This window comes from Antennarius striatus, chromosome 2 (genome assembly GCF_040054535.1).
Source record: "Antennarius striatus isolate MH-2024 chromosome 2, ASM4005453v1, whole genome shotgun sequence".
Classification (NCBI taxonomy): Eukaryota; Metazoa; Chordata; class Actinopteri; order Lophiiformes; family Antennariidae; genus Antennarius; species Antennarius striatus.
In genome coordinates, this window is record NC_090777.1 from 10,892,685 (window position 1) to 10,920,164 (window position 27,480).

Sequence of the window (27,480 nt, forward strand, 5' to 3'; positions counted from 1 at the left end):
GTATGTTGTTACTTAAAGCAGACCTCAGAACCTCTCCATGCACCCTGCGAGACTGCGTTTCATCTTAGTTGTTCTGGACACCGAGAGGTCACAGCAGCACTGCAAATCATAGGGGGCTGCTGTAGGTGCCTAGTACCAGGGGTGACTCACTGCAAATCATAGGGGGGCTGGTTCAGGTGCCTAGTACCAGGGGTGACTCCTCTCTGAGGAGGGGAGATGGAGAGGGGATACAGAGCTGTTCTCAAGACACTATGCCCACTTAAGTCGTCCTGGTGCATTCCAATATGTAAGGTCGCCTGAGGGGTGCCTGCGAGGTGGGGTTGGCACCCCCTGCTCGCATGCAGACCTCGTTTGTTGAAACTATAAAGGTGGTGAGTTTCCGGCCCCAGGTTAGAGTCAGCTACAGGTTGCGTGCGGACGTGTGGTTGATGCTACTCTGCCTGTGTTGTAGGCTGTCCTTCCCATTGTGTCAAGGTAAGAGACTGAGCACATTTGGAATGCTTTAGCTCAACCAAAGAATTTGTGGGTACTGTCCTATGCTCTGTGGGGGAATGAATGACACATTTGTTCTAGCATCATAGGGGGTCCTGGGACCCCCTATGATGTACATGACTATACTCTGTGGGGAATCAAACTACAAGCTTACTCCAGCGGTTCTTTGTGGAGGATGTAGCTACCAGTTTATTCTAGCATCAAAGTTGTCTGTAATTTACTGTTTGCTGTTCATTATCTGCTGTTTGCTGCGCATTATATGTTGTTTGTTTGCTCTATGCACTGCGGGAAATAAATCATTCATTTATTATAGTATCATAGCAGTTTTCTCTCTGATTATTGTGTGAGTTTTTCTGTGTACCTACCTCCGGCGGACCTGCAAAATTTTTCACAAAACACCACTACATCCTTTGTAAGTAGAAATATTTACCACACAGGAAGACTCAAAAACATCAGATTACCACTAGCTGACTTTTCTTGATGTGGAGGAGCAGCAGCTTCTGAGCTCTTCCTGAAAGACTAATTTCCTCATCTAGTCCCAAAGGGGGAGACCAGACACCCAATGAAGGAAGTTCAGTTCAGCTACTTGAATTGGTGATCTTGTCCTTTTGGTCATGACCATAAGTGACGGTAGGAGCATGGACTTATTGGGAAGTGTACATTAAGCCTTGTTGTTTAGCTCCTATTTTACCAGGTACAGTGTCCATCAATCTTTTTCCTGCTCAATTTTTCCCTCACTCATTAACAATACCCCATGATACTTGAATTCCCCCACTTGCAGCTCATCACTGACTGAGAAATAATCTCCAACTGAGAACCATGGCGTCAGAGCTGGAGGTGTTATCTCAGCCACTTCACCCTCAGCAGCAAACTTGTTCCAATGAAAGACAGGTCACAGCATGATGATGCTACCAGACACATCTCCAAAAGCAGACGCCACCAAGAAATTCTGTCCACAAAGATCATGAACAGAATCAGTGGCAGCAGGGCAGCTCTGAAAAAGTCCAACTGTAACTGCAAATAAATTTGACTTATTGTTGCTGGCAATGCACACCAAGTTGTCACTGCAGTCATACAAGGCCCAAATGGCCTGTAACAGCAAGTCCAATAGCCCGTACTCTCAGAGCACCACTCACAGAGCTTGATGGGGGACACAGTCAGAAACCTTCTCCAAGTCCACAATGGTTGAACAAAAATTTAGGCCAGGATTAAAAAGTTGCTCCCGGGGTCAAGGTTCTTCTCCCCACTCCCCACTTTGTTGCTCAAAATCTAAAATATGTTTAAAATCAAAGTTCTACATATCCTTTTCTATTTGAGCTGTTGAATGCGATGCTTTCTAAAAACAAAAACCACATTAAAACATTAACTTTAGTCTTGAGAATATGGTTTTCTATGCACTATGTTGGGGATTATTTTCAAAAGGAGTTTATAGCTGAGCATCAATGAAGTACACCTGCTCACAAGTTTTGTTTCTCATTTGGAAAGTGCTGTATTAAGGCCAGATTCAATAGTTCAAGGAATCTCCCTTCTACTGCAGAACACGATGACCAGCTCCACCCATCCTCGTGGTGGAGTACAAAGTGACTTTTAATGTGGTGTGGTTTTGTTAAAGGATGAAACTTGGAACTGAACTAACCCTGAAGCGGGAGAAGTCAGAATAGGAGGCATCATAGGTCTTGTGGTGGGCTTCCACCAGGGAAGAGATGATTCGGGCCTGCTCCTCATTCAGACGAGGCCTCATTGCCTCCCGGGCTGCCTCCTCCTCTTTCCTCTTCAATATCATGTCCTTCTTCCTCTGAACTTCTTCATCTGTCAAAATGACTGCAACAGATAATACAAAAATGAGTATCAAAAACTGTCATAATATAATAAACTTCAAATAAAACAAGGCACATGTATACTTTTAAAAATACTGAGCTGCCAAAAAAATTAAAAATTAAAGACATAGACACACTGAGCGTCTTCTGTATCATGATTGGATTCGTATCTGTCATGACATAGAAAAGAGTGTCTACTATAGACAGATTAAAACCCACATTCAAAATACAACACTGATATTTTCAAATTCCTTTCATTTTTAAGTTAGTGTTTTAGGTTATATACATTCAATCATTTTCTGTAACCGTGTATCCTGAGTAGCACCGTGAGTAGCAGTGAGTAGCACATCTGAGGTGGCAGGGGAGGCGGAGCCTATCCCAGGTGGCTTAGGCAGGAGGGAGGGAGGATTTCAACCTTGACAGGTCACTAGTTCATCATAGGGCCACACATGAAAAAGACAAACAACCTTTTGGATTTACATTCATTTCTACAATCTATGTAGAGTCACCAATTCACCTCTACCACATGCTTTGGTGGTCGGATGAAGAGAAAACCTGAATAGACACAGGGAATCATTCAAATAAGTGCCAGGTCAATAAGCTGATAATATGAGGTAATTCTGATCAATGACTTGTTTTGTTTTGATAATTTTTTTTTTTTCATTCATTCATAGTCAGGTACTGTGAACATGTTTTTGAGTAATGGAGTTCTTGACCCACACTGAAAGGAACACGGTTCTTATACAGTACCATCAGGACACACACACTGAAGACAGTGATTCACATTACATTATGAAGAACGTTCCTATCCTAAATAAGGACTGAACCATCACTGATAAAAAGAATGATTCAATTTCAACATGGAGTGGAAAAAACTACTCTGGCAGCAGTTTGCTTTCAAACAGAAGTGACAAAGCCATAATGAAAGTTCTAAATATTTCCATTACAGGTTGCATAAAACATACGTCTTCTCGGTGTGCCATGCAGAAGGGCCTGTTATGGCTGCCTTTCTATACAGCTGATGCAGCAAGTGTTGGATGTTTAAGTGCCTTTTGCTTTATTCATGGTGCAGGAATAGTGCCTGCAGATACGGTGGCGAAGAACTGAATACAGTTTAGAATGACTCTTACAGGTCTTGCTAGATAACTGATTCCTTGGAGAATTCTTGGGTTTGCAAGCATTGTCTGCGTGTCTAATGGAATTATATCCCATTATTTTACATTCACAACAGTATCACTGTATCTAACTCTCTGTCCACTGGATTTAAAAATGCAGTGCAAACATTTACATTTGAAGATTTACTGACCTACACATTCCTTTGCCTTTACATTAAGAGCATTGACTTATAGTAATTAACTAAACACAACATGAAACTGTAAGGATGGGCACAACTGCCATCGTGAGGAGAACTAAGAAGTCCCTGTATATTGTATACTCAGCTTGAGCTGTTGCTAAAAGCTGTATACAGCAGCCCTTTGTGGTTTCAGTCTTACTGTGCCAATTTAAACAATTAGATACTATTTTCTACACTATGACTCACATGTTTGTTTGATTTGGCAAAAGTTTTACGTCGGATGCCCCTCCTGACACAACCCTCCATATTTATCCGGGCTTGGGACCGGCACAACAAGACACTGGCTTGTGCCCTCAGATGAGGAGGCTGTTGTGGACCAGGAAGTAGCAAAGATAAGTCAGGATGAAGGGAGGAGGGCATTGAAGAGGATGAAGAGTGGAAAGGCAGTCGGTCCTGATGATATACCTGTAGAGGTTTGGAAGTGTGTAGGAGAGGTGGCAGTAGAGTTTCTGACTGGGTTGTTCAACAGGATCTTAGATAGTGAGAAGATGCCTGAGGAATGGAGGAGAAGTGTGCTGGTGCCCATTTTTAAGAACAAGGGAGATGTGCAGAGTTGTGGCAACTACAGAGGAATAAAGCTCATGAGCCATACAATGAAGTTATGGGAAAGCGTAGTTGAAGCTAGACTAAGGGCAGAAGTGAGTATTTGTGAGCAGCAGTATGGTTTCTTGCCAAAGAAGAGTACTACTGATGCAATATTTGCTTAGATGATGTTGATAGAGAAGTACAGAGAAGGCCAGAGGGAGCTGCATTGTGTTTTTGTAGATCTGGAGAAAGCTTATGACAGGGCGCCCAGAGAGGAACTGTGGTATTGTATGGGGAAGTTCGGAGTGGCAGAGAAGTATGTTAGAGAACATGTATGAGGACTGTAAGACAGTGGTGAGGTGTGCTGTAGGTGTGACAGAGGAGTTCAAGGTGGAGGTGGGACTGCATCAGGAATCAGCTCTGAGCCCCTTCTTGTTCGCTATGGTGATGGACAGGCTGACAGACGAGGTCAGACAGGAATCCCCATGGACTATGATGTTTGCAGATGACATTGTGATAGATAGACATATAGACATTGTGAGATAGCAGGGATGAAGATGCTGGGATTCTCTTTGGGAGTGACCAGGATGGATCAGAGGGACAGCACATGTTAGATGTTTTGGAGATAAAGTCAGAGAGGCCAGACTGAGATGGTCTGGACATGTCCAGAGGAGAGATAGTGAATGCTGAGTTTTGAACTGCCAGGCAGGAGGCCTAGAGGAAGACCAAAGAGGAGGTTTATGGATGTAGTGAAAGAGGACATGAAGGTAGTTGGTGGGGGAGAAGAGGATGCAGAAGACAGGGTTAGATGAAGGCAACTGATTTGCTGTGGTGAACCCTAAAGGGAAAAGTCAAAAGGAGAAGAAGTTTCTACATGATGACTGATGGCAAATTATTATTATTTTTTTGATTTTGTAAACTAGTCTGATCCACAAATGGAAATTAAGAGCACACTAGAGTTGGTAAAGTATAGAAAATACATGAATGTATACATTATTATCTTATATCTTCTTATGCATCTTCTTATCTTCTTAGGCATCTTCTACAATATATGTAGTGCTTCTTTCAGGCTCCTATGCTTCCTTTTTTATGTTAGGTTTTTCTGGTGTAATTATGTAACTATGTTAATTATGTCATTTATGCAACATGTTTTTGTCTGTGTCCGTCACTGTTATGTGTATTTATTTGTATCTTTTGTGAGCAGATGTTTCCAGTAAGTGGTTAAGTATGTATGTATGTATGTATGTATGTATGTATGTATGTATGTATGTATGTATGTATGTATGTATGTATGTATGTATGTATGTATCTATCTATCTATCTATCTATCTATCTATCTATGTGTGCACAGGCCCCTGTACCACACGCACACACACAAATTTTAAGTGTGGCAGTTGCATGTATGTTTTCATATCTTTGCCCAATTTGCAAATGATGACGTACTCAAATGAGTAAACACAAATTAATACATATTTAACCAGTAAGGGCTAATTTACAAGATCAACAAGATTGCATTGAAGTAAAGTGATGTAAATAATGCTCAAATAATATCCTGTACGTCCTACTAAACACTGGTTGCTTTTCTGGAAGCTGTAAACAACTATATTTAATGGGGATTTTCAGAGACAGCACCCACGAATCCAACCACAGAAGTGTGTTATACAGCTTCATAGTGTGGTGATGCAGACAACAACAACAATTTGGCTACACAGGCTTAAAAAGGCTACTGAATAAACCTGACTGCTTAGCTTACCAAAGGATTTATTTGGCGTGCATCTCGTTTGACCCACTGTCATTAATTAGGTTTTGGTTGTCCTCCAATGTCCATCCAGTCCATAGCCAGGAGTGAACTGCCCATAACCACTCCTTGTGGTGAGGACATCCAAGTATGCAGCACAGAGCCCAATCATGAATAGGTACCGTTTGGTCAAAGTTTGGCACTGGCTGTCAAAGCAGCTATTCTAAGCCTGGGACATAATTGAACCAGTCAGGATCCAGCCAAGTTTGAGCCCTGGATGGCATCATTAAGTCAGCAGTCCACAAAATTAACAGACCATCAAAGAAACATGTTGACCACCCCACAGCGCTTGGCAGATGCACAGCACTTTACCAAAAAAGAGAGTTTGCTGTTTGTAAAGTGACTGATTGGATGTGGTGATGTGGTGCCTTGTATTGCAGAGAGGAGCAAAGAATTTGAAACAGAGTAGTAGAGAGTTAGAATTTGGTCAACATTGGTAATGCTAGACATATTGACAAAAAGAGAAAAAGAAAAAAAGTCCTCTTGTGGAGGTCTGAGGTTCACAGCGTGCTTACTCATTAACAAGCCAGTTGTCCAGTTGAACACAAAAGAGCTAAGAACACTCAGTGCTATATACACTATGTCAAGCTGGATTTGTTTTATGGCAAATGTCTTTCACTGCTGAGCTGGGGCCTGTGATGGCAGAGGGGTGAAATCAGGTCACCCAGGCATCAGGGCACCCATACATGCTGAGTGGGATGCAGAGCGGCTTATCGAAACATCACAATAGAACTGTGTTGGTGGCAGGAAGGCATGGGAGGTAAACATAGTAGATGCCACTTGTCAGCATATTTAAACAGTCGGTAATGGTGGGTTTTAGTTTATCTCATGCACCTATGTTTCTTTTGCATTTTTTTCATTTTTAAAAGCACGTTTATTTACAAAAACAAATTACAAAATAATCACATTTGCCAGAAATTCACAGTCAAAAGCAATTAAAAGTATAAAAATAATAAACACATTAGATAAAATATAATTGTGATCGGCTGCACGGTGGCACAGTGGGGAGCGCTGCCGCCGCACAGCTTGTTCCGGGTTCGAGTCCTGCTCTGTGCAGAGTTTACATGTTCTCCCCGTGTCTGCGTGGGTTCTCTCTGGGTTCTCTGGCTTCCTCCCACCTCCAAAAACATACGCTCCAGGTTAATTGGCCGTTCCAAAATTGACCGTAGTGTGTGAGTGTGTGCATGCATGGTTGTCTGTGTCTCTGTATGGCTCCACGGTGCACCCCCACCTCACACCCTAAGCCAGCTGGGATAGGCTCCAGTTCCCCATGACCCGCACAAGTGGATGAAGTGGGTAGGAAGATAAACGTATAACATGCAGTACCTCAGACGGATTATTTCCCTTGCATTAATTAGAATGTGCCTTTGAAATAAAAGATATTTCGACAGTTAACAAATCAAAATACATATAAATTAGACCAACCAATGACTGAACACAAGCTTGTCACTCAACACAGAACATAAGACATCCTTGTCACACAAAAAGTTTGTAAAGGTATCTAAATCATTCATAGCTCTGAAATAGTTACTTCTTAGTTAACATTTTCTTAACGAATATTCAAAGGTGTTGTGGTACACAAACAAGCTAACAGTTTCCCATCATTTTTTGCTTAAACAAGTACTTTAAGGCAGAAAATGTAAAACCTTAAATTAAAAAAATGATCACAAACACACACACACACACACACACACACACACACACACACACACACACACACACGCTGTAAAACCTTGTGAATTTACCGTGAAATCCAAACCAGTCTTCATGTCCCACAGCAAAGTGTTATAAACTAAGACACTATGATTACGGCATGAATGTCAAAATGCCATTATTTACAGGAATGTACAGTCAACTTAACGGTAAATAGAGGAGTATCATGGGAAGGTGAAAGCAAAGTATGAGAACTAAAATATGAACCAGTTTTTTTTTAAATCGAGCAGAGGGGTCATATAGGGACATCCTTGTCCATTCATGTGTGTGCAAATAGATTAAGGTCTATTTCTACCACACAATACCTGCTCTACTCAACTCAGCTCAACACACAACATTTCAAACCTTAAAGCTTACGTGCTTTGATAATTACTTACAATATAAAGTTTGGACAACAGTGTTTCCTCTCAGTTAGTCAAGCTGGGTCACAGCCTGTCTTCTAGTGCTTGTTGGTAGGTGAAGCCGTGAGGATCAGCATACTTGCTGATCCTTGCATACTTGCATGCTTGTTCACGGGTGGGGTGGCAGTAAGTTGTGTCATGACAAGAGAAACAAACAGTATCGATTTTTGACTTGGTTTGAACTTTGGATACATTATTTGTCTGTTTTTGGATGTGGGAAAGCTTTTATTAAATTTAACATCCTGATTTCATCCTTAACTCAGATTACTGTGAGTCAGTCCGTCTACTCTGTTTCTCTCATCGCGTCTGTCTGAGGCGTGGTTAAGTGATGTGTTCTGTATAAAAAGATGAGAGCAGAGCAGAGGAGAGTGGAGTCATACATTGATCCTCCCCATACATTGATATTCTTCTGTGACAGAGATTATGATCGATCCACATCACCAATATATTGATTTATTTTCTCGTCGCAGGGTCACTCTTTCTCCCTCGAGGTGTCGAAATGCTGGCAAAAGTCACACCATTAACCCTGTCAAAGCCTAAAAGTAACATCATTTATTTAATATTTCCATTTGAACTTTTATATTTTTGTTATGATCTGTGGTACTTTTGTCATTCAGATGAGACAACTGTGGCTCAGGGGATCAAATATTCATCCACCTATTAGAATCCTACTCCCTGCACTCTGGGTGTTTTGAATTTTCACCACCTGTTTTTTTCTTTCGGAAATCTGTATTGATTAAATAATGTAAAGGCAAATCCACTGCTTATCCTTCGCACAAAATCTTGTTGGTTAACATGATGACTTATGCCATATCAACTGTCCAATCCTTTTTCTTGTAGATGACACAATCACAATTGTATATTGCACATTCACTTTTCCGTCTTGAGGTTGCTTGAAGCCTATACCAGTAGGCTAATGGTGAGAGGCGGGGCACACCCCGGACAAGACGTCACCTCGCTGTCGGACCACGGGAGACAAACACACGCTCACACTCACACCTATGGATACTTTGGTGTGACCCAATTCACTTAGCGACATGCTTTTTGGAGATGGGAGGAAGCCAGTGAACCTGAAAATTACTCACGCAGACATGGAGAGAGCAGAAACACTCCACACAGAAAGGAATAGAACCCAAAACTTTCTTGCTGTGAGGCTACAGCACTACCCACTTCACCAGCGTGCTGCTCCATATCAACACTAATAATACCACAATTTCTAAAATTTTCAGTTTTGACCTGTGGTTTAAAGTTTAACTCTACATGTACAGTACATCCATTTCAAATGTCAGTTATCAGTGTCATTAATCATGACTAAGGGCAGCCATATTATACACATATGACAGGACCAAATGCATACTTCAAGATAGATGTAGATTTAGGTCCAACAAGTCAGACTTGTGCCACACCCTCACCTCTGCCCAAACAGTTGTTTTGAGTTTTATTTGCACTTAGTTTTGCATTTAATCTATATGCGAAAATAAAACACACAAAAATGTGTCCATCAGGATGCAGGATTTCAAGTGAATTAACTTAGCAAATTGTCCAATTAGTTCAAATGTCATATTGTATCTTCTGTCATCTGGATTTGTTCAAATAAAAGAGTAAAAACTATGATGCAATATGTTTGGCTCTTCAATGAAGTGTAACATTGGAGGTGGAAGTAATTATATGAAACAGGAGAATCAGAAGTGCATAATACTGTATCTTGTTACAACTCATAGGTCCTATCACAAGAGTGTGAACAAATACACCTCTGTTGTCTTCAGTACATGTAGATGTAGCGCTAATGACATTTGTTGACACTGAATTAAGACAACTAAGGCAACTTTGACAAGATATTATTTTGCATTAACATGAGTGAGGGGATGTCTCATTCTCCTTCACAGTGTGCCCTGCTGAATTACACATGATGATGGCACATCATCCATAAGCAACATGATTAAGATTGTTAAACAAATGAGACAAAACAGTTTCTCACTGGTAACAGTAAAACATAAACACAATCTATAGCTACACTGACAATGGAAATTCCATCTGAGAAGTTAAAGGCATCCAAAAATAAATGACTCATTATTTGTTTATGCTGCTGTTGGATACACATCTAAATGTAACAGATGTGCACCTGTGGGAACTGCCCATTCACACTCCTGAGCGCTGCCGAGGTACCCTTGAGCAAGGCACCGTCCCCTTTCCAAATCATTGGGCTGCACCTCGATTCCTCCCCATTATTTGTATTCCTACAGGCCCATTGTGTGTGTGTAATGGTCATGCACCCACATTTATAAGTGTGTGACTAACAACTATTGTACTTGAGTGGATACAAACTTCTCCTAGGGGGGGATTAATACAGTTAATTTCATTTCATTTCATGTAAAAAAGCATTAGGAAACAAATAACAAACTTGAAATTAATATTTCTCATATACAATTTTAGTAAGGGTAACAATGCCAAAAAAAGAAAGCACAATAACAAAAATAACAACAATTAAAAATAAATGCACTCATGTGTTTTCTTATTTATGTGAATTCACATACTAAGAATGATGTATATTTAAATACAAATATATATATATATATATATATATATATATATATATATATATATATATATATATATATATATATATATATACACATACATACACACACACCTACACACACCTACACACACACACACACACACACACACACACACACACACACACACACACACACACACACACATATGGCATTTCATGGAGCACTGATGTGGTTTACTACATAAACTGAATCAAAGCCACTGAATTCTGTTACTATAGTAATAACCCTAAGTAAATGATTATGGTGTATTTACTGTATTTTATCTTGTATTACCTTTTATGTAGACATTTGATCTAGTTAAATACTTTTTAGTGCATTTTTTACGTTCTTAAGTCTTTTAATCAGAAGTTTCCTTAAATAATTTCAAAACATATTTCCACTGCATGAAATGTGAGCTGAAACAACTTGTTCTTCTTTCAACAATTTTCTCTAATGATGATGAGAAGAAGATGCACTGGATCTACACAGACACCTGATAGTCTGAAGGAACGAGGACCTTCCTGTTGTGGAGCAATCCTGACCTGAGCACAATGTACAGAATGTATACATGTCCTACTTTTCCCCATGTTGACAGTTCACAATGAAAACTTGCAACTTACTATGTAGAATGGTGTATGTACATTCATGTAAGCTCAACACATATAGTATTGTAGGTCTAACAACTGAGACTGTTTACACACTAATACTGCAAACTTTTCTTCTGTGCTCAGTGAAAATGAGTTAAAGAAGGGAGCGAGACAATAAGTAAATTTTCTGGCATCCCAAAACTCACTTTTTTCCCAAAATTCAACATCAAAAGTGTATTGTGGACACTTGAAGATAATTGTTCTTGAAGGAAACACTGCTGTCACTGCTGCAAAAACATGATAAAGAAAGACCACAACTTTGACTGAGATAAAGATGATTTGTTGTTGTCTTTTTAAATAATTGACTCCCCACAGAAAGGCATTGAACGCTGCACCTTTTTGATATCAGGCAACATCGCTACTCACTGCACCACTCTGCTGCCCCTATTGCCAATTACGTCATGTAAAACATATCACAAGTCTACTACAACTGGGCACAACCACTTGAGAGCAAATGCCTGGCTTAAGGAAGTTCATTCACAGTTCAAATATCAATAGCCAAATCAGCGGCAACCATATATTTCAGAAAAAGTTAACTCACACTCTTTCATCATGCCAATATCAATGCAGCGCTTCAGACGACAGGCCTGGCAGTGTCGCCGGTTATCCTTAGTGATGGTGCAGCTCCCGTTGAATGGACAAGTAAAGGAGGCTTTACGCTTCATACTGCGCCTATTGGATTAAACAGTTATCAGTCTGTTGGTCATCAGAATCCTTTATTCGCTGCTCAAATTCTCTGCTGGTTCAAAAAGGCTGAGCAGGGACAGAAGAATATACCTTAATTCTAGACACTTAAAAAGTAATGAAAACAATAGTGGCTGACCGTGATACAACTCATACTAATCCAGATCAAATGTAACTATATTAAAATTACAAATTCGATTATTTTTACAGGAAAATATATGCAAGGAAGATTTACAAATAACAATTCCTGTCTGACTTACGTATCGTCCAATTTGCATTATTGGCAAAAACACTTTATATAAAATATTTTAGGAATTACTACAAACACTATATAAATTTCAAAACTTGTGAAAATATGTGAATTTTGTAAATGTCATTGTATGTGAGTGAGTACTCGTGACAAAAATGGAAAAGTGTTACAGACATATTTTATTCCATATATACTAAACATTTAAACATTTGTATATGATGTGTATGTGCCTTTAAATGTTCATGCTGCCAGCCAGCTGCCAGTATGGCCACAAACTGGACTGTTGCTTCAAGCTAAGGATACACAAATCAGGTCATACATGTATGACCCTCTTTGGATTTGTGATGAGGTGACACATATATAAACACATTTAAACACAACAACACTCACCTGAAGAATCCCTTGCAGCCTTCACATGTCATGGCATTGAAGTGGAAACCTGTGGCTTTATCACCACATACTCCACAGATTCGGGGGGCATTGCGATCGAACTCCTCCGGTCCGACCACTGACGTTGTCACCGTCATGGGCTCCATCACTATGGAGAAAATGTAGGGGAAAAAAAGTGAGAACAGTTTGGAGCTTGTTTCACACTGCTAGCGTATTCCTTGTTTCTCTGAATGTCAGCAGCAGGAAAATATAGACACACAGCCAGACTGTGTGCATCCTTGAACTATGAATACTTTAAATTGACGACTCCTTGCATGCGTGTCATGTGAAACACATGTCTGATTGGCAGGAGTGACTTTTTCTGCTCTTATACAAACAGGTGTCGGGCTACTTGTATATGCAGCAGGAACACTGAAAGAAGCACCATGAATCTCACATCTATTGGATGAATGACTCAGGAGACACAGGTGTAAACACACACACACACACACACACACACACACACACACACACACACACACACACACACAGTATGTATTTTCAATTATTCAAGTAACACATTTACTGAAAGGAGGATTATTGACAGAAAGAGGATATTTTACTGAAAGAGAAGACATGACTCATGCATTTAATATTGTCAAGATGAAATCTTTTCTACAATGATCACCATCTGGCTGTCCCATTGAATTTGTATCAGTAGGACGACACATACTGACTAATCAACAGTAAGCAAACCAATCCTCATTAAATGGTTATACACGGCCAACGATGGCTGTGTCTTGTGATGATGTGGAAATGGACAAATTGCAAGAAGCTGTAGCAATAAAAACTAGACAAAAGATAGAAAGACAAAAAATTTGAATGTGAGCTATGACAAAGCAACAGTAACATGATCCCATTGAGATAGTAACAGAAACAACACTGAATAAAATTGAATGAAAGGTAGAAAGAAGTGATGTGAAAAAGGGTCACAAGCAACGAGCTAAGCCTCAGCAGGGAGGTGTGTGTGCGTGTGTGTGTGTGTGTGTGTGTGTGTGTGTGTGTGTGTGTGTGTGTGTGTGTGTGTGTGTGTGTGTGTGTGTGTGTGGTGGGGAGAGGGTCCTACATAAAAGTGGGACATAGATCAAGTCAAATGAGGACAAAAAAATGAGAGGCATTGGTGGGGAGGAGCAATGGAGGGCAAGAGAGAAACAATGACAGAGCACAGAGGGGAGTCCATTTGGAGAAAGCAGAGGATAATTTTTAGCTCTCAGGATATTTTGCTGGGATGATGATTCACCATCAGTTCTGTGTAAAAACATCAATAGATATAAATCACTGATATTAAGGAGGCTCCACAGGAAAACATATCACGCACGAACCATTTCGACCATCCATGACTGTGTATGTGTGTGTGCTAAACGGGGGGGGGGGGGTTCTCAGCCATAAACATAGCAGTGATTTCAGGTTACAATGTGTGATAGCATTAGAAGTGTGTTGACAGGTCAGATGTGCATACAAAAACAACACACAAACACCATTAACCTCATGTCCCACAAACAGCTCTTGTAATAATGTAGCAGCAGGTGAATAATGAAAAAGATGGAGAGGGTGAACCTGAGAGACAGTGTGTCCAACATATACAAAAACAAGCTGCAGTTTCATTAGTGGTGTTGATTATTAACAGCATCAGCAGCGTCCACCACTATCGCTGACAGATCAAGTATTAATGACTTTAATCACTGCTCCTCCACCTCTTTTGTGTATTCTCTCACTTGTTTCTCATCTGTGACACTGCGTAATAATTGGTATTTAATTCATTTATTGTCGGAATGATTTCTTTCCCAACTGTACCAATCATTCCCCTCTTTTCTCATGCATGCACCTTCTATATAGCTGTTATTCTACAATTACAGCATTTACTTTAAAGAATATAATACATATTTGACATGCCCATTATACTTGTTTTCATTCTAAAAAATATGACATGTTAATTAATGCAATCAGGGTGTGGAATAAAATTAGTTTAACTAAATGACATGACATGACAAGACTTGCCAACCTGCTACACCACATCATTCTAATTTTGATCTTGTCAAAAGTGACATTTAGGAGTTTCATGAAAAGATCATGATAGATATGAAACTTAGTAAAAGTTGTTTGGTAATCATTTTCAAAACTAAATCTATTATAGTAAATATTAATGTTGACATTTGGAACACGTACAAACAAATGAACCGGCTCCTATTTCACCCATCCATAAATGTGTTTCCTCGTCCTCCTTTTACATTAGTGAATTGGAATCGATGAACGAACTTCTCAGCCTTAGCAGCAACATCTTCCAGCTCAGATGGTGTCACAGATCAGATCATCTGTGGTTAACTGACAAATGAATGTAATAAAACTAAAAACTGTACAAAACTAAACTGTTCTCTGGTTAACTTCACTCTGGAACACCACTACACACTGTTACTCTGGTTCCGATAATTTTATTTTAATGCTACATCTTCATCAGTTTGACAGTTAGACCTGTCAAACCAGATTGCACTGGTGTTTACTTTTATCATTCAATGTTTACCTGAATAATCTGGACAAAAATAAATATATCAATTAAAATCAAACAAACAGATCTTAAGTGAGGTAGACAAGAGCAATAAGACTCACCTATGTATAACAGTGACGTGTGGTGAGGTTCATGGCTGGTGAGGCACTGACTTCATCATAATCAGATGAAGATGTTTATACTACATACTAATCCACAGTGTAGCTTATTAACCATTTAATAAGCAACAGTGAGTGGGTTATTTTTAAAGTCTCATAGCAGAATTATTTACAAATACAAACTGTAACACACAAATAAGCAAAGTTGATTCAAAAACATGTTACCTACATGTTTTTTATGTTATGCATACTTATAAATTAAGTCATGGGTGGCACGGTAGCGTGGTGGGTAGCGCTGTTGCTGCACAACAAGGCGAATCCAGAGTCGAGTTCCGCTCGGTGTGGAGTTTACATGTTCTCCCCGTGAAGCGGGTAGGAAAGTGAATGAATGAATGAAGTCCATGTGCAGTTCATTCTGAACAAAAGCATCGAAAAAATTATACGTTCAGATATGTAATCTTCCATTTTTATAGTAAGGCAAGGCGAGCGGAAAACAAATGAATGGCTGCACTTGACTCACTGACTATAGATTGTAGTTTGCCGTCACTTCTTCTATGGCTGAGGAAGAAGAATCCTTGGCCAATCCCAGAGATCACCAGTGCCCCTTACCATGAGACACAAGAACTGAGTCCCTCACTTTCTACCTTTTCCCATCGTTTTCAGGACTCTCAACTCAAGAAAGACGTTACACACATGCAGTTGTGGACAAATAAACACTGTACATTATATACATTACCTAAATAATGGAAATTTAGTTCATTGAGCAAACGTGTTAGAACATTTTAATAGCGATATATAGAGAGACAGCATTACTGTCTCACTGTATAGCATGCCAGCACAGCTAGTTATGCCTGCCTCACCTACCTCCCCCGACTGCACGTCACTGATGTATAATGGATTCTTAATGGAGGTGTTTTCACTTAAAGCATTTCCTGATACTGCAAAATCATTAAATGTGTTACATAGATGGTCAACGACATATTATATATTACTGGGTTGCACATGCGCTTTTACTGAGATATTTTAAGAGTATTTTATTTTGATATTATGAAGCTAAATAAATATACTCTGGTTAGAACAGTCACTTTGTGTGTCGGTACAAATCAGAAAAGAGCCTCCTCATCGTCATCATCCTGGGTTACCAAAGCCCTCCCCGGGGCCATGGTCTTCCCGCTGCCTGTCCCATGGTGGTTTGTTTACTGTAAAACTGACGCTCTGCTGTTTTGTCAAGCTAGCCAAGCTCTGTTCACCTCATATTCCCTCTTCACAGCCTTGTGACTCCCATCACTCACTGCGGCCACAGGCCTCAGTAGTGTTGACACAACAAAAAATTTAATGTTACATCCATATGTTGCGAAAGTCTAGAAACTGATTAAAAACTTCACATGTAATCCAAAAGATGAATTCCTCAAAGCCCTGTTTTTGAACATGTGCAAATGAGTATAAGCAAATTTAGCTGAACAACCTCAAAGAGCATTGATCTTGGTCATGCAGAACATTAAGTATAAATTTAAAACAATCATCACACTGGGCTCATAGCGGGTACACAGGAATTATTTGTCATGTTAACCACTGCTTTGAAGTAGTACTGATTTTTTCTTTAGTTATGAAGCACTGACAATCAAAAACATTTTTTTTTGTCTTGTGGTTTAATTATGCTTCCCTTCCATCTCTCCGAGGTTCTTTGCTGTCCACCTCTCCCTTCTTTGACCAAGCTCCCCCTCTTCAGCCGTGAACACATTTTGTGAAGTGATGACTAGTCAATAGATGGTGCTACAGAGCATCTCAACCACTCCTTTCAGGAAGAAGAATCACATAGACCTCCAAAGAAGAGAGTTAAAGAATAAATATTTTATAAATAGACAGGTAAGTATAACATAATTACTGCTTGAAATTTAAAATCTGTCATAAAATCAAAAAATTAAAAACTGTTATACATTTAATGTAACTAAAAGTTGTGTATGTTCCATAGGCTCTTCTCCAACAGAATACATTGGATGTTTTTGCAACGCAATTTTAACCCTAATTAAGTATAAAAGCAGCAGGTAGTAGACAGCAAGCAGCTTGTAGTATTTAGTCCTGTACACTCTTACTCTCCGCTGCTTGGCAAAAGGCCCACACCCATGTGATAGGACCTAAATGCAATTTTTTGGGCCTTAATAACAGCCCAGTCTCACAATGGAAATATTTAAAATTGCCCATATCAATTACATTATTACGAAATCATCCATGTTGTACTACATACAATACAGTATATGAATTGAATTGTATTCATCCAAATTTGTTTTTCAAGCTCATCACATTTTGCGATGCAAATGTTCCTTCACATAAACAGTGATACCAACTTACGTTTTGCTTCATTTTTGTTACAGCCCATGCCAGGAGAAAAGAACCAGGATCCAATGATCGCTTCTAACCACAACAACTCAGCTACAGGTGACATCTAATGTCAAGAGATGAAAATTTTAGTGTGAGGATCAGGCTGAATTACAGCCGAGCCAGGCTGTCTGTATTTGTTACTGTAATGCTGATACTATGTTCCCCTGAAGGATTGGAACTCTGCGTCACCTCACCAAGTTAAACTTCACAACCCCCTCAGAGCATGTTAACAGTCAGCTGCTTGAGGCTGAACCCAACAACATGCAGAGAAACATATCAATAGCCAACGTTACATATGACCAACAAGATCCTGTGGTGTCCAGGAGGCCAACCCGTTTGTCTTTGTGTTTTTTTATTGTGTGTGTTTGCTTCGCATTATTTCAACATTGTATATTTGTGAAATGAGCATGTGCGTCAAATGAAAAATACCGCAAAGTGTCCAAAGCCAAAATCATTTGAGTAAACAATTTGTGTTAAAGTTGCTCTCAAAAATGCTCGGATAAAATGCACAGCAAAGTGCACGGCACAAAATGCACTGGGGCGGCAGTAGCTTAGTCGGTAGAGCGGGTCGTCCAATGATCCAAGATCGGCTGTTTGATTCCCTATCCCGACCATTCACTCTTGGAGTGTGAGCTGGCAGTGGGAGGTGCCAGCTCACCTCCCAAGCACTGCCGAGGTGTCCTTGAGCAAGGCACTGTCCCCTCCACAAGCTGCACATTCAGGGCGCGTCAAAAGGGGCTGCCCGCCACTTGGCCTCCTAGTATTTACTGCATGCCTACAGGCCCCTTGTGTGTGTGCTTGGGAGCCTGTACAAAAAATATATGTATGCATGATTACTAACAGACTAATAACAAGTGAAAACACAATAATTTCCCAATGAGGATCATTAAAGTGCACTTCTTTTTCAAACAAGAATTAAAAGATGAACACAGGAGAAGCAGAATTAGTATTTTTTTGTTGAACATAATAGCAAGCTATTCTACCTTACATCCGAGGCATCATTAACACATTTCACGTTGGTGTTGGTGTGTGACATTTATAATAAATCTGGCTGACCAGAGGTCCCTGTATGTTTGTGTGTGTGAGTGTGTGCATGAGTGAGTGTGTGTGTGTGCAGAAGGTAACACTGTAAAAAATGTGGCTCTTTGTCTCTGGCTGGTTGGTCACCCATGCTATAGTGCATCTGTTTGAAGTATTGAAACCTGCCTTTGATCCTCTTTTAGTTGAAGTTTCATTAACATTGCATACTGTATAAGCAAATATCAGCTCCATGTATTCCTAAATGACAGTATGAGTTTTGCGTAGACAATCCTCACATTCATTGTGTGACTGATGATGAAAGAAGACGACGCAACAAAATGTTCAGACTAAAACTGAGCATATTTGATGGAGCTGGCAAATCAGCATGTTAATGATGCAAAAAACTGTTACAAAAAATGGCTGGAAACATTCACATTCTAGATTGACTGAAAGCATTTAGTCTGCAGGACATACAAATTATCATCTTCAGATCTGCATTTAAAAGTCATTAATAGAAGTTACTTAATTCTAATTTTAAATGAATTCTAAACCACTGTTAAGAGCTGACCTTTAAACGTGCACAGTGAACAGGCATATACTGTATGACACCTTCCCAATGTAAAAGCAAGCTGTGTCACAAAAAAGTTTTTTTTCTCAAAGACCCTTTACCTTAAGTGTTGTGTATAAAAACAGGCAATTGGGTTTCTGTTTTTCTACCTTCATTAGAGAGGCAAACGTATGACCTGAGGCCCTCCACAGAGGGAATGAAACAGTTAATTGTTGTACAATCCTGTAGTCGACCGCAAAAAGAACAAGCAACCAATGTAACTAAAAGGATGAAATGTATTCTGGTTGAGAACACGGGCTATTATATCTGAGCAAATAATTAAAAAGTCTTTGTGATCATGCAATTTTTTCACTCTGAAAAAAATATGGCCCCATTATGAAACTGCTGTCTTTAAGAAGTTAGTTATTTCAGCTTTGTGGCTTCTTACACTCGTTCTTTAATTATCCTTTCTTTCATTATTAGTGTTAGGGCATAAATTATCACAAAGCTGTTTATGTTACCTGGAATTTGTCATTTCAACCTCAGATGTTTTTCTGTTTTTCTACAAGTCTGTAATTCATTGTCTAAGGAATCTTTTTAAAATCATCAAAATAGTAGTACATTTTTTGTAGTTTCAGGTGATAATTTTTTTCTTTGAAGGTAATGACTCAAGATTTTTAAATCATGACCCTAATGTAAAAAAGAAAATCGGCGGCACATCCCACACTGTCACAAAAAGATAAATAAAATTCACTTAGAATTAGTCCACCATAAAAACTACAGGCATTACGTACAAACTGGGAGTTAAAATTATCACAAAAATCAGTCACAAAAATCACACAGCAAAAGTGATAAACAAAATATTTACATAAATAATTTTATGGCACTTTTCAGTAGCAAACATCTGTCTTTTAAGAAAATGCATCACTCTTTGGGAATAAAAATTAAATTTAGCGACTAATGGAAAAACTAATGAACAGATTTCTATTATGTTTGAGAGGGTGGGTCTTTGGCCAGAAGAAATTAATGTTGTGTTGGTCCATGTAAAAGGGAATTCATGACGTTCTCTTTAATTTACATTGTGAGATTTTCCTTTCATTTTTGTTGACTTCTAAAGGAGGACATGGACACTAATGATCAAATAATCTAGCATACTTTGGAAGTTATCAATGAATGAGTGCTATTCAGACCTCAATATAAAATTCTATTTCTCCATGCCTGCAGGGACAAAGGATAGGATATGAGTTTTATTTTGGATACGATTTGTATAAGATTGAATAAGGTGACAGTTGGGCCTGGAGGAAGTGGGAGCTACTCATCAAAAACACATGTGCACTATTATTTTACTGTGGACTAGCAGGGGCGAAAATTTTTGTTTATTGATCTATTAAAAAACTAAAATTATTATTTTTATGGGCAGACTCCCCAGATTTACATTCCTGCCAAACAAGTTAAAGGGGTTGTTTGATCCATAAGGGATCAGGAACTTGAAGCAAATGTGCATCTCTCATCTGCCAGTCATTCTCTATTTAATAGCCTCAGATGTGCACTTTAGAGAACAATTATCCATGAGTATTTATACCAGTAATTGCTGTACTTATGCTCAATAAACAGTACCAACTGCATTGGAAAATCTAACAAACATACACCAAACGACCAGTGTATGTGCAGGAGTTGCTGTGGTTCTGTCAAAAAGTCCATATAGCTCTCTTGTGACCGTCTGTCTTCTTTTTTTTATTCTTCAACCCTTTTTGTGCCCCTTGGAGGTAATTTTAACTGCTGAGCAGTGTTTGTCCTCAGACTCCCTCCTATCATAAACCTGATGTTCCAGTTTGCAAAAGCTATACAGCCCGTGAGATTCTAGAAAAAACAGGACCACCTAAGAGAAGAGGAGGAGAGAAGGGAATGTCTCACAGAAGCTTGGATTACCACCCAGTGTGTACATCAACTTACACTATAAAATGACCTTTAACACATTAATTAGCCCTGACTGCTAAATTTAAAAAAAAAAATTGGCTGGGGATGTAGAAGAAACACTAAATGCCACATCCACCTTTAGAGTATTTAGTGATGGAGATGAAGAGGAGCACACTTCATCTTGGCCTGATATATGTCTCAAGTGGGCTATGCTTCATAAAAATGTCAGGTCAAGTAGTTAAGCTTCCAATATTTCCTGAGAGAAGCGTCTTGCTCTCCGTTAACATTTTATATAATGAGAATATAGACATTTATTAAGATGTTCCATTCTGTTTGCTCTCATTTAATGTTTTGTTGTGTTAGAAATTATGAATGTGTGCAAAACAAATTATTGGATTGTTCTAAATTACATGGGCGGCACGGTGGCGCAGTGGTTAGCGCTGCCGCCTCACAACACGGCGGACCCGGGTTCGAGTCCCGCTCTGTGCGGAGTTCGCATGCTCTCCCTGTGTCTGCGTGGGTTCTCTCCGGGTTCTCCGGCTTCCTCCCACCTCCAAAAGCATGCGCTTCAGGTTGATTGGCCGGTCCCAAATTGACCATAGAAGTGAGTGTGTGTGTGAATGATTGTTTGTTTCTGTGTGGCTCCGCGGTACACTGGCGTCGTGCCCGGAGTGTCCCCCGCCTCACGCCCTGAGACTGCCAGGATAGGCACTGGCTACCCCGCAACCTGTGTTGGCGGGTTGGAAAATGAATGAATGAATGAGTGTTCTAAATTACGTCCTGGTGTGCTGGTATGTAATAAATTCTTTACCATAAATGCAAAAAAACAGAACAACCTTTTTTGGCTCATGCAAATCTCAAATATAATATTTGACTAAATGTAGAATGGATCCATGCTATTCTAGTGATCTGAGGATGAACAGAGGGATACACAAGGGGTCAAAGGATCAGCTCTAAAGTGAAGAACTGAGTGTCAGTTTTACTGTTCAAAGACTGACCCCCACCTCTGACCTCCCAGAGATGGTCTTTAGTCTGATTCTCCCTGGAGTGTTCTCCCTGTGTCTGCTTGGGTTCTCTGGGCTTGCACTAGGAACTATTATGACTAAGCCACTGTGGCTCAGTAACAGAATTGAGTAAGCCCCAAAAAGCCACATTCTGAGTCCAAGACAGCGGCTGCTATAATAACAAGTAAAACTTACGAGTAAACATTGGGTAATACCAATAATCAAATTTATTAAAATCAAAGTGTCTAAGTCAAAGTTAAAATGTCTTCTAGTCTAAGTAAAACTTACAAGTAAACATTGAGTAAAATTTTGTATGACTGTATCTTCACATAGTGAATGTAAGTTTTCAATTGTTGGGGGGTGTAAAACCACGCTCATCGTGGGGGGGGTATGGGGAAGATACCCCCCCACAGGGGGGTCCGGGGGGCTCCCCTGTGAAATGTTTTAGAAAATAGGGTTGTTTTCCTGCATTCTGGTGCATTCTGAGGGAAAAATCTTCTGTTCAGTTTACCTACAAAAATACACTAAAGTCAACAGTTCAAGCTGAACTATCATTATTTCTATCCTACTTTATGCAGGTATAAATGTGAGATTCAACAATTGAAAACATGCATTCACTGTGTGAAGATAAAGTCATACAAAATATTACTCAATGTTTACTTGCAAGTTTTACTTGGACTAGAAGACATTTTACCTTTGACCATTGGTATGCCATAGTTTAGTTGTTGTTTTTTTTAATTCGATGATATGATTTTTCATTTCAATTAAAAAAGGCATATAAAATAGCAAGCGAGGTGAATACACTTTTACATGCATCGCTGTTTATTCCTGCCGGTCATAGGGATCAAATGTCTAAGACTACAAAAAAGTATTGATAATATCTTTCATTTACCTTCTGATTGGTCCGTCACCACTCCTACCTCCTGTCAGCATTCATCATTTGTTGTTCAATTAGAATTGTAACGCAAAATCTACTATAAAACACTCTATTCTCATTTTCTTTTGATCGATTGTCCTCGCCTTGTCGTACACCAATTTTTCGGGTTTAGCTTGTAAAAAAGAATCCTGTTCGTTTTTTATTGGACGAGCGGAGGTCATGACCCGAGTGCATATTTAATGATCGGGAGCGTTCGAGTCACTTTGGCTATTTCCGTCGGCATCAAATAGTCATATGCTATTGTTTTGGAATGTTATCGCTTGGGGATTTTTGCAAGTCCAAAAAAGTTGTAAGTTTTAGCCTTTTTTTCCTAAAAATAAGAACGCCAATGTGGCTACACGGGCTAAAAATCTTGTAGCCATATGGAATTTACTTTGCCTATGGCAAAGTGGTGAATGGCTAACGCAAGCCTAGGTTCTGTTCAGGTTGTCTGATTTCCTCCCACCTCCAAAAACTTGCACCTTAGGTATATAAGTCACTCCGAAATTGACAATTGGTTTGAGTGTGAACATGGTTGATTGTCTGACTTTCTGTGTGGCCCATGATAAACTGGTGACTCATCCAGGGTGTATCCCGCCTCTTGCCCACTGCCAGGTGAGACAGGCTCCAGCATTATGTGACCTGTATGTTCGGATAAACAAGCGAACACAATTATGATCGCCTTGGAAAATGAATGATGAATGATGAGTTTGTGTGTGTATGTGTGTCTGTGTGTGGGTGTGTGAGAGTCACTGGCCTGTACACAAACACTCTATGATTAACAACATAAAGAAAGACTAACAGCAGAGTGGACAAATAATTTCTCTACAGGGATCAATAAAGTTGATTTCACTCCAAAAGAAATACAGTGATTTACGTGAAAATAAATGAAAATTTATATTTATTAACATTTCTTTCTTTCCCCACCTCAGTTACCTAGACTGTATGCAGACCAGCTGTTGCGGCTTCTTTACATGAATACTTTTCTTGATTTGCATTAATTTGAAAATTGTATAGCTACTAGTAATTTAATGAATGAGTTCCACTTCTTTGCAATTGTCAATATTTTGCGGGAGTTTTTCAGCTGAAATGCTAAGAAGAAAAGAAGAAAGACACGCCTTCACTTCATCTCTGCTATCTAAAGTGGGCTATACCGCATAAAAATGTCAGGTCCAGTAGTTCAACAATGTACCAGTATTTTCCAGCATTATTTCCTGTTCGTAGACAGGCTCCCATTTCTCCTATAGTTTCACTTCAAAGCTCAGCAGTAACCACGCACTGCCTGGTAGAGTGGAAGGCAGTATATAGGAGGCTGCCATATATGGAACGAGTTGCATATGGAGGGGTTCACTTTGTCAACGGCACAACAGGGAACATGGCCTACTTTACCATAGCTGCCTCAAAGTGGGCCTCACTAACAGCTAGCAGCCATAAACCCCAGGCCCATACAATACAACAAAGCAGCAGTCGGCCCAGAGTTTAGGACAAATGCACACACACACGCACGCACGCACGCACGCACACACACACACACACACACATACACACACACTCAGAATCCCAACCACACAGCCTCTCCTTATGCTTCCACTCAATGATCTTACACATAGAATTCTGATCCTGACATCTCTGGGTTTGATTTAATTTTGTTTTCCAAGCTGGACAATCAAACATCACATTTTTGACCAGGATAGTATTTCTTCTCCAGATATTCCGTTACTCCTGGCTCTCTCCTGCAAACTTGACCAAAGTTTAGCTATCAAATCACAGATGAGAAGTGTGTGAGCAAGTGAATCCAGATCCAAACCTAACTGTGAGACACAACACCATTCTGAATGCTGTTTGTTACTGTGAGTTGTTAGAACAAAGATACAATAGAAAAAGCCTCAGAAGAATTTACCATCAGGCACACTGAGCATAAAAGAGTTATTGATTGTCGTAATTTACTAGAACATCTACCTAATCTACTTAAACTTCAACCCATAACAAATATGTATCATAAATGAAATGCATGGAAACTTCCACGGAAACAAACACATAATGACTAAAAAAAAAGAAAAAAAAGAAAAAACAGATTCTGTGAATCAAGGAAACAATCCTGAGAATATGAAAATAAGGAATGGTCTTAGCAAACGTGTTTCGGTGGGACAGATAATAATGGAGTGTCCCAGCTGGCTGCAGAAGTTTGCCACACAAAGGGACCAACATGATTGGTCGGTATGTGACACACCTCCCGACATGTGTACAAAAACACACACACACATACATAAACATAAACAGCCCTCCCCACTAGACATTACCATTTAAATAAAAGCTTAAATAATGTTTAATATTATTATTAAACTCACTATTTAATTAAAATGAATTAAATATGGTAACAATGACATTATAATGGTATAACATTTCACCATTGCATTATTAGAAAAATAATTATGCTATTATTTTTAATTACATTGTGTATCATCATATTAATACTGTCCTTATTAATATTGTTGTACTATATGAAAATTGCTTGTTCCATTATGACATGTTGTCAATTTTTTTTAATTTTAATTTCATTCATTCTGTCATTGTCTCTTTACGTCACTTCCCATAGTCCTCACACCAAAAATGCCAACACACACATTACCCACATATTCCTGTTTCTCATCATTACCCCTGGACAATCGTAATGAATAATGTTCACAAAAAAAAAAGAAAAATGGACAAACACACAGATTAAATCAAAATAAATTCATCCATCATTCGTCATTTGAGGATTCAGCTAAACATTATCAAAAATTATGTTTTAAACTGAAGGAGTCAAATACAATAAAACTGATCATCAATTATTACTAACTTTTTTATTTTATATACTGTAATGATCCCCGAAGGGAAATTAAGAATGCACACTCAAGTATGTTGGTCAATCACTCGCATGTATATAAATATTAGTGTGTACAGGCTCCTGTAATACACACAACCACACACAAGGAGGCCTGTAAGCATGCAATGGGAGGTAGAGTGGCGGGCAGCTCCTTCTTGGTGCGCTCCAAATGAGCACCTCCCACTGTCAGATCACACACACTTTGGGCGAGAGCAGGAATCGAACCATCGATCTTGGAGTATTGGAAAACCTGCTCTACTGCTCACTCTAGCACTGAGCCACTGCCGCCCCAAAAACGTACCCACTCTTATCCACTCTCAAAACTTATCCACTCTTTAAATTTTTACACATGTAGGTAAGCAGGGCCTAGCACACACACACACACACACACACACACACACACACACACACACACACACACACACACACACACACACACTCACACACACACAAACACTCACACTCGTGTGGTTGTACATGAATTGAGGGTGAACAGTAAGAACTGAAAGGAGATGGGATTTGAAACCGACCACTTCATAAAAACACTGCATTTAAAGGAGCAAAGACATTTAAGAAAATGTCCCATTTGGGACACGTCCCATCTGAAGCTAAAAATGTATCTGATATATTTGACAGTGTACAAATGTGTACAATTACACATCATATCATATTTGACAAGATATTTATGATATCTATGCAGTGAATTGCAGTTCTCTTGCAAAAAAAGTTTTAAGTAATTTTGGTACTTTTTGACATTAAAACAGATAAACATTATGGTTGATTAATCCTATTTTCTCCATGTAATTCACAATTAATGAGTACATTTAAATTTTGTCTATTTAAGACAACATTTGAATCTGGTTTTGACCCAGGCCCAGCCTCCTTCTTTGCTCTTTTCTGCCACCAGTCCAAAACAGCTGCTTTGAACTTTAGACCTTGTTTTCTACGCTGAGGATGAAAACGAATAGGCCTTCGGGCTTCTGGCAGGCTAACAAGAAAAGGGAGAGGGAGGGGAAAGAGGAGGAGAGGCAAAGACAGAGAGGAGCTTGTAAAGAAAGGAATGAAGTAATGAAAAAATTAAGGCGCGAAGTAGGCAATGAAGGAAAAAAGCGAGAGAAAGGGAATGAAGGAGGAAAAGAGGAAAGGGAAAGCTGGTCAGGACAGGGAAGATAGGAAAGATTGTGGAAAGAATGCAAGCCTCGAAAACTACAAAAACAAGCAAGGACAGAAGAATAAAAAATCCAGCACAACTTACACAAAACATTCAGTTTCAGTTAAATTCCTTCAGTGTGTTCATTTATAAATATTTGTAAGCTTTTAAATTTGAAAATATGGGCGTAGTCACAAATTTATAAATTTGATAATCTGTAAATAAATGGTATAAAGTTTTTTAATGTCATAATCAGGAAATATTGTGTTTCTTACAGCTGTGACTTTGTCATGGACGTTCAGGGAATATAATTTAGCTGGGTGAATAAATGATCTGCCTAGGGCTGTTTGGACAGGAAAGAAAGTGACTATACCTCTTTCATCAGTTTATTACCACTTCCATCATCAGTTTA

The 27,480-nt window shown here is 39.2% G+C and overlaps 1 protein-coding gene across 3 annotated transcripts in view; it reads right to left on the reverse strand.

Moving 5' to 3' along the window:
* LOC137606050 (vitamin D3 receptor A) overlaps positions 1-27,480 on the reverse strand; it is a 76,112-nt gene that overhangs the window by 12,340 nt on the left and 36,292 nt on the right. For all 3 annotated transcript variants that reach the window (XM_068331093.1, XM_068331101.1, XM_068331108.1), the window contains exons 2-4: positions 12,630-12,777; positions 11,847-11,977; positions 2,129-2,313 (exon numbers count right to left, since the gene is read on the reverse strand). In XM_068331093.1, the coding sequence (XP_068187194.1) occupies positions 2,129-2,313; positions 11,847-11,977; positions 12,630-12,777 (464 nt within the window). The remainder of the gene's footprint in view (positions 1-2,128; positions 2,314-11,846; positions 11,978-12,629; positions 12,778-27,480) is intronic.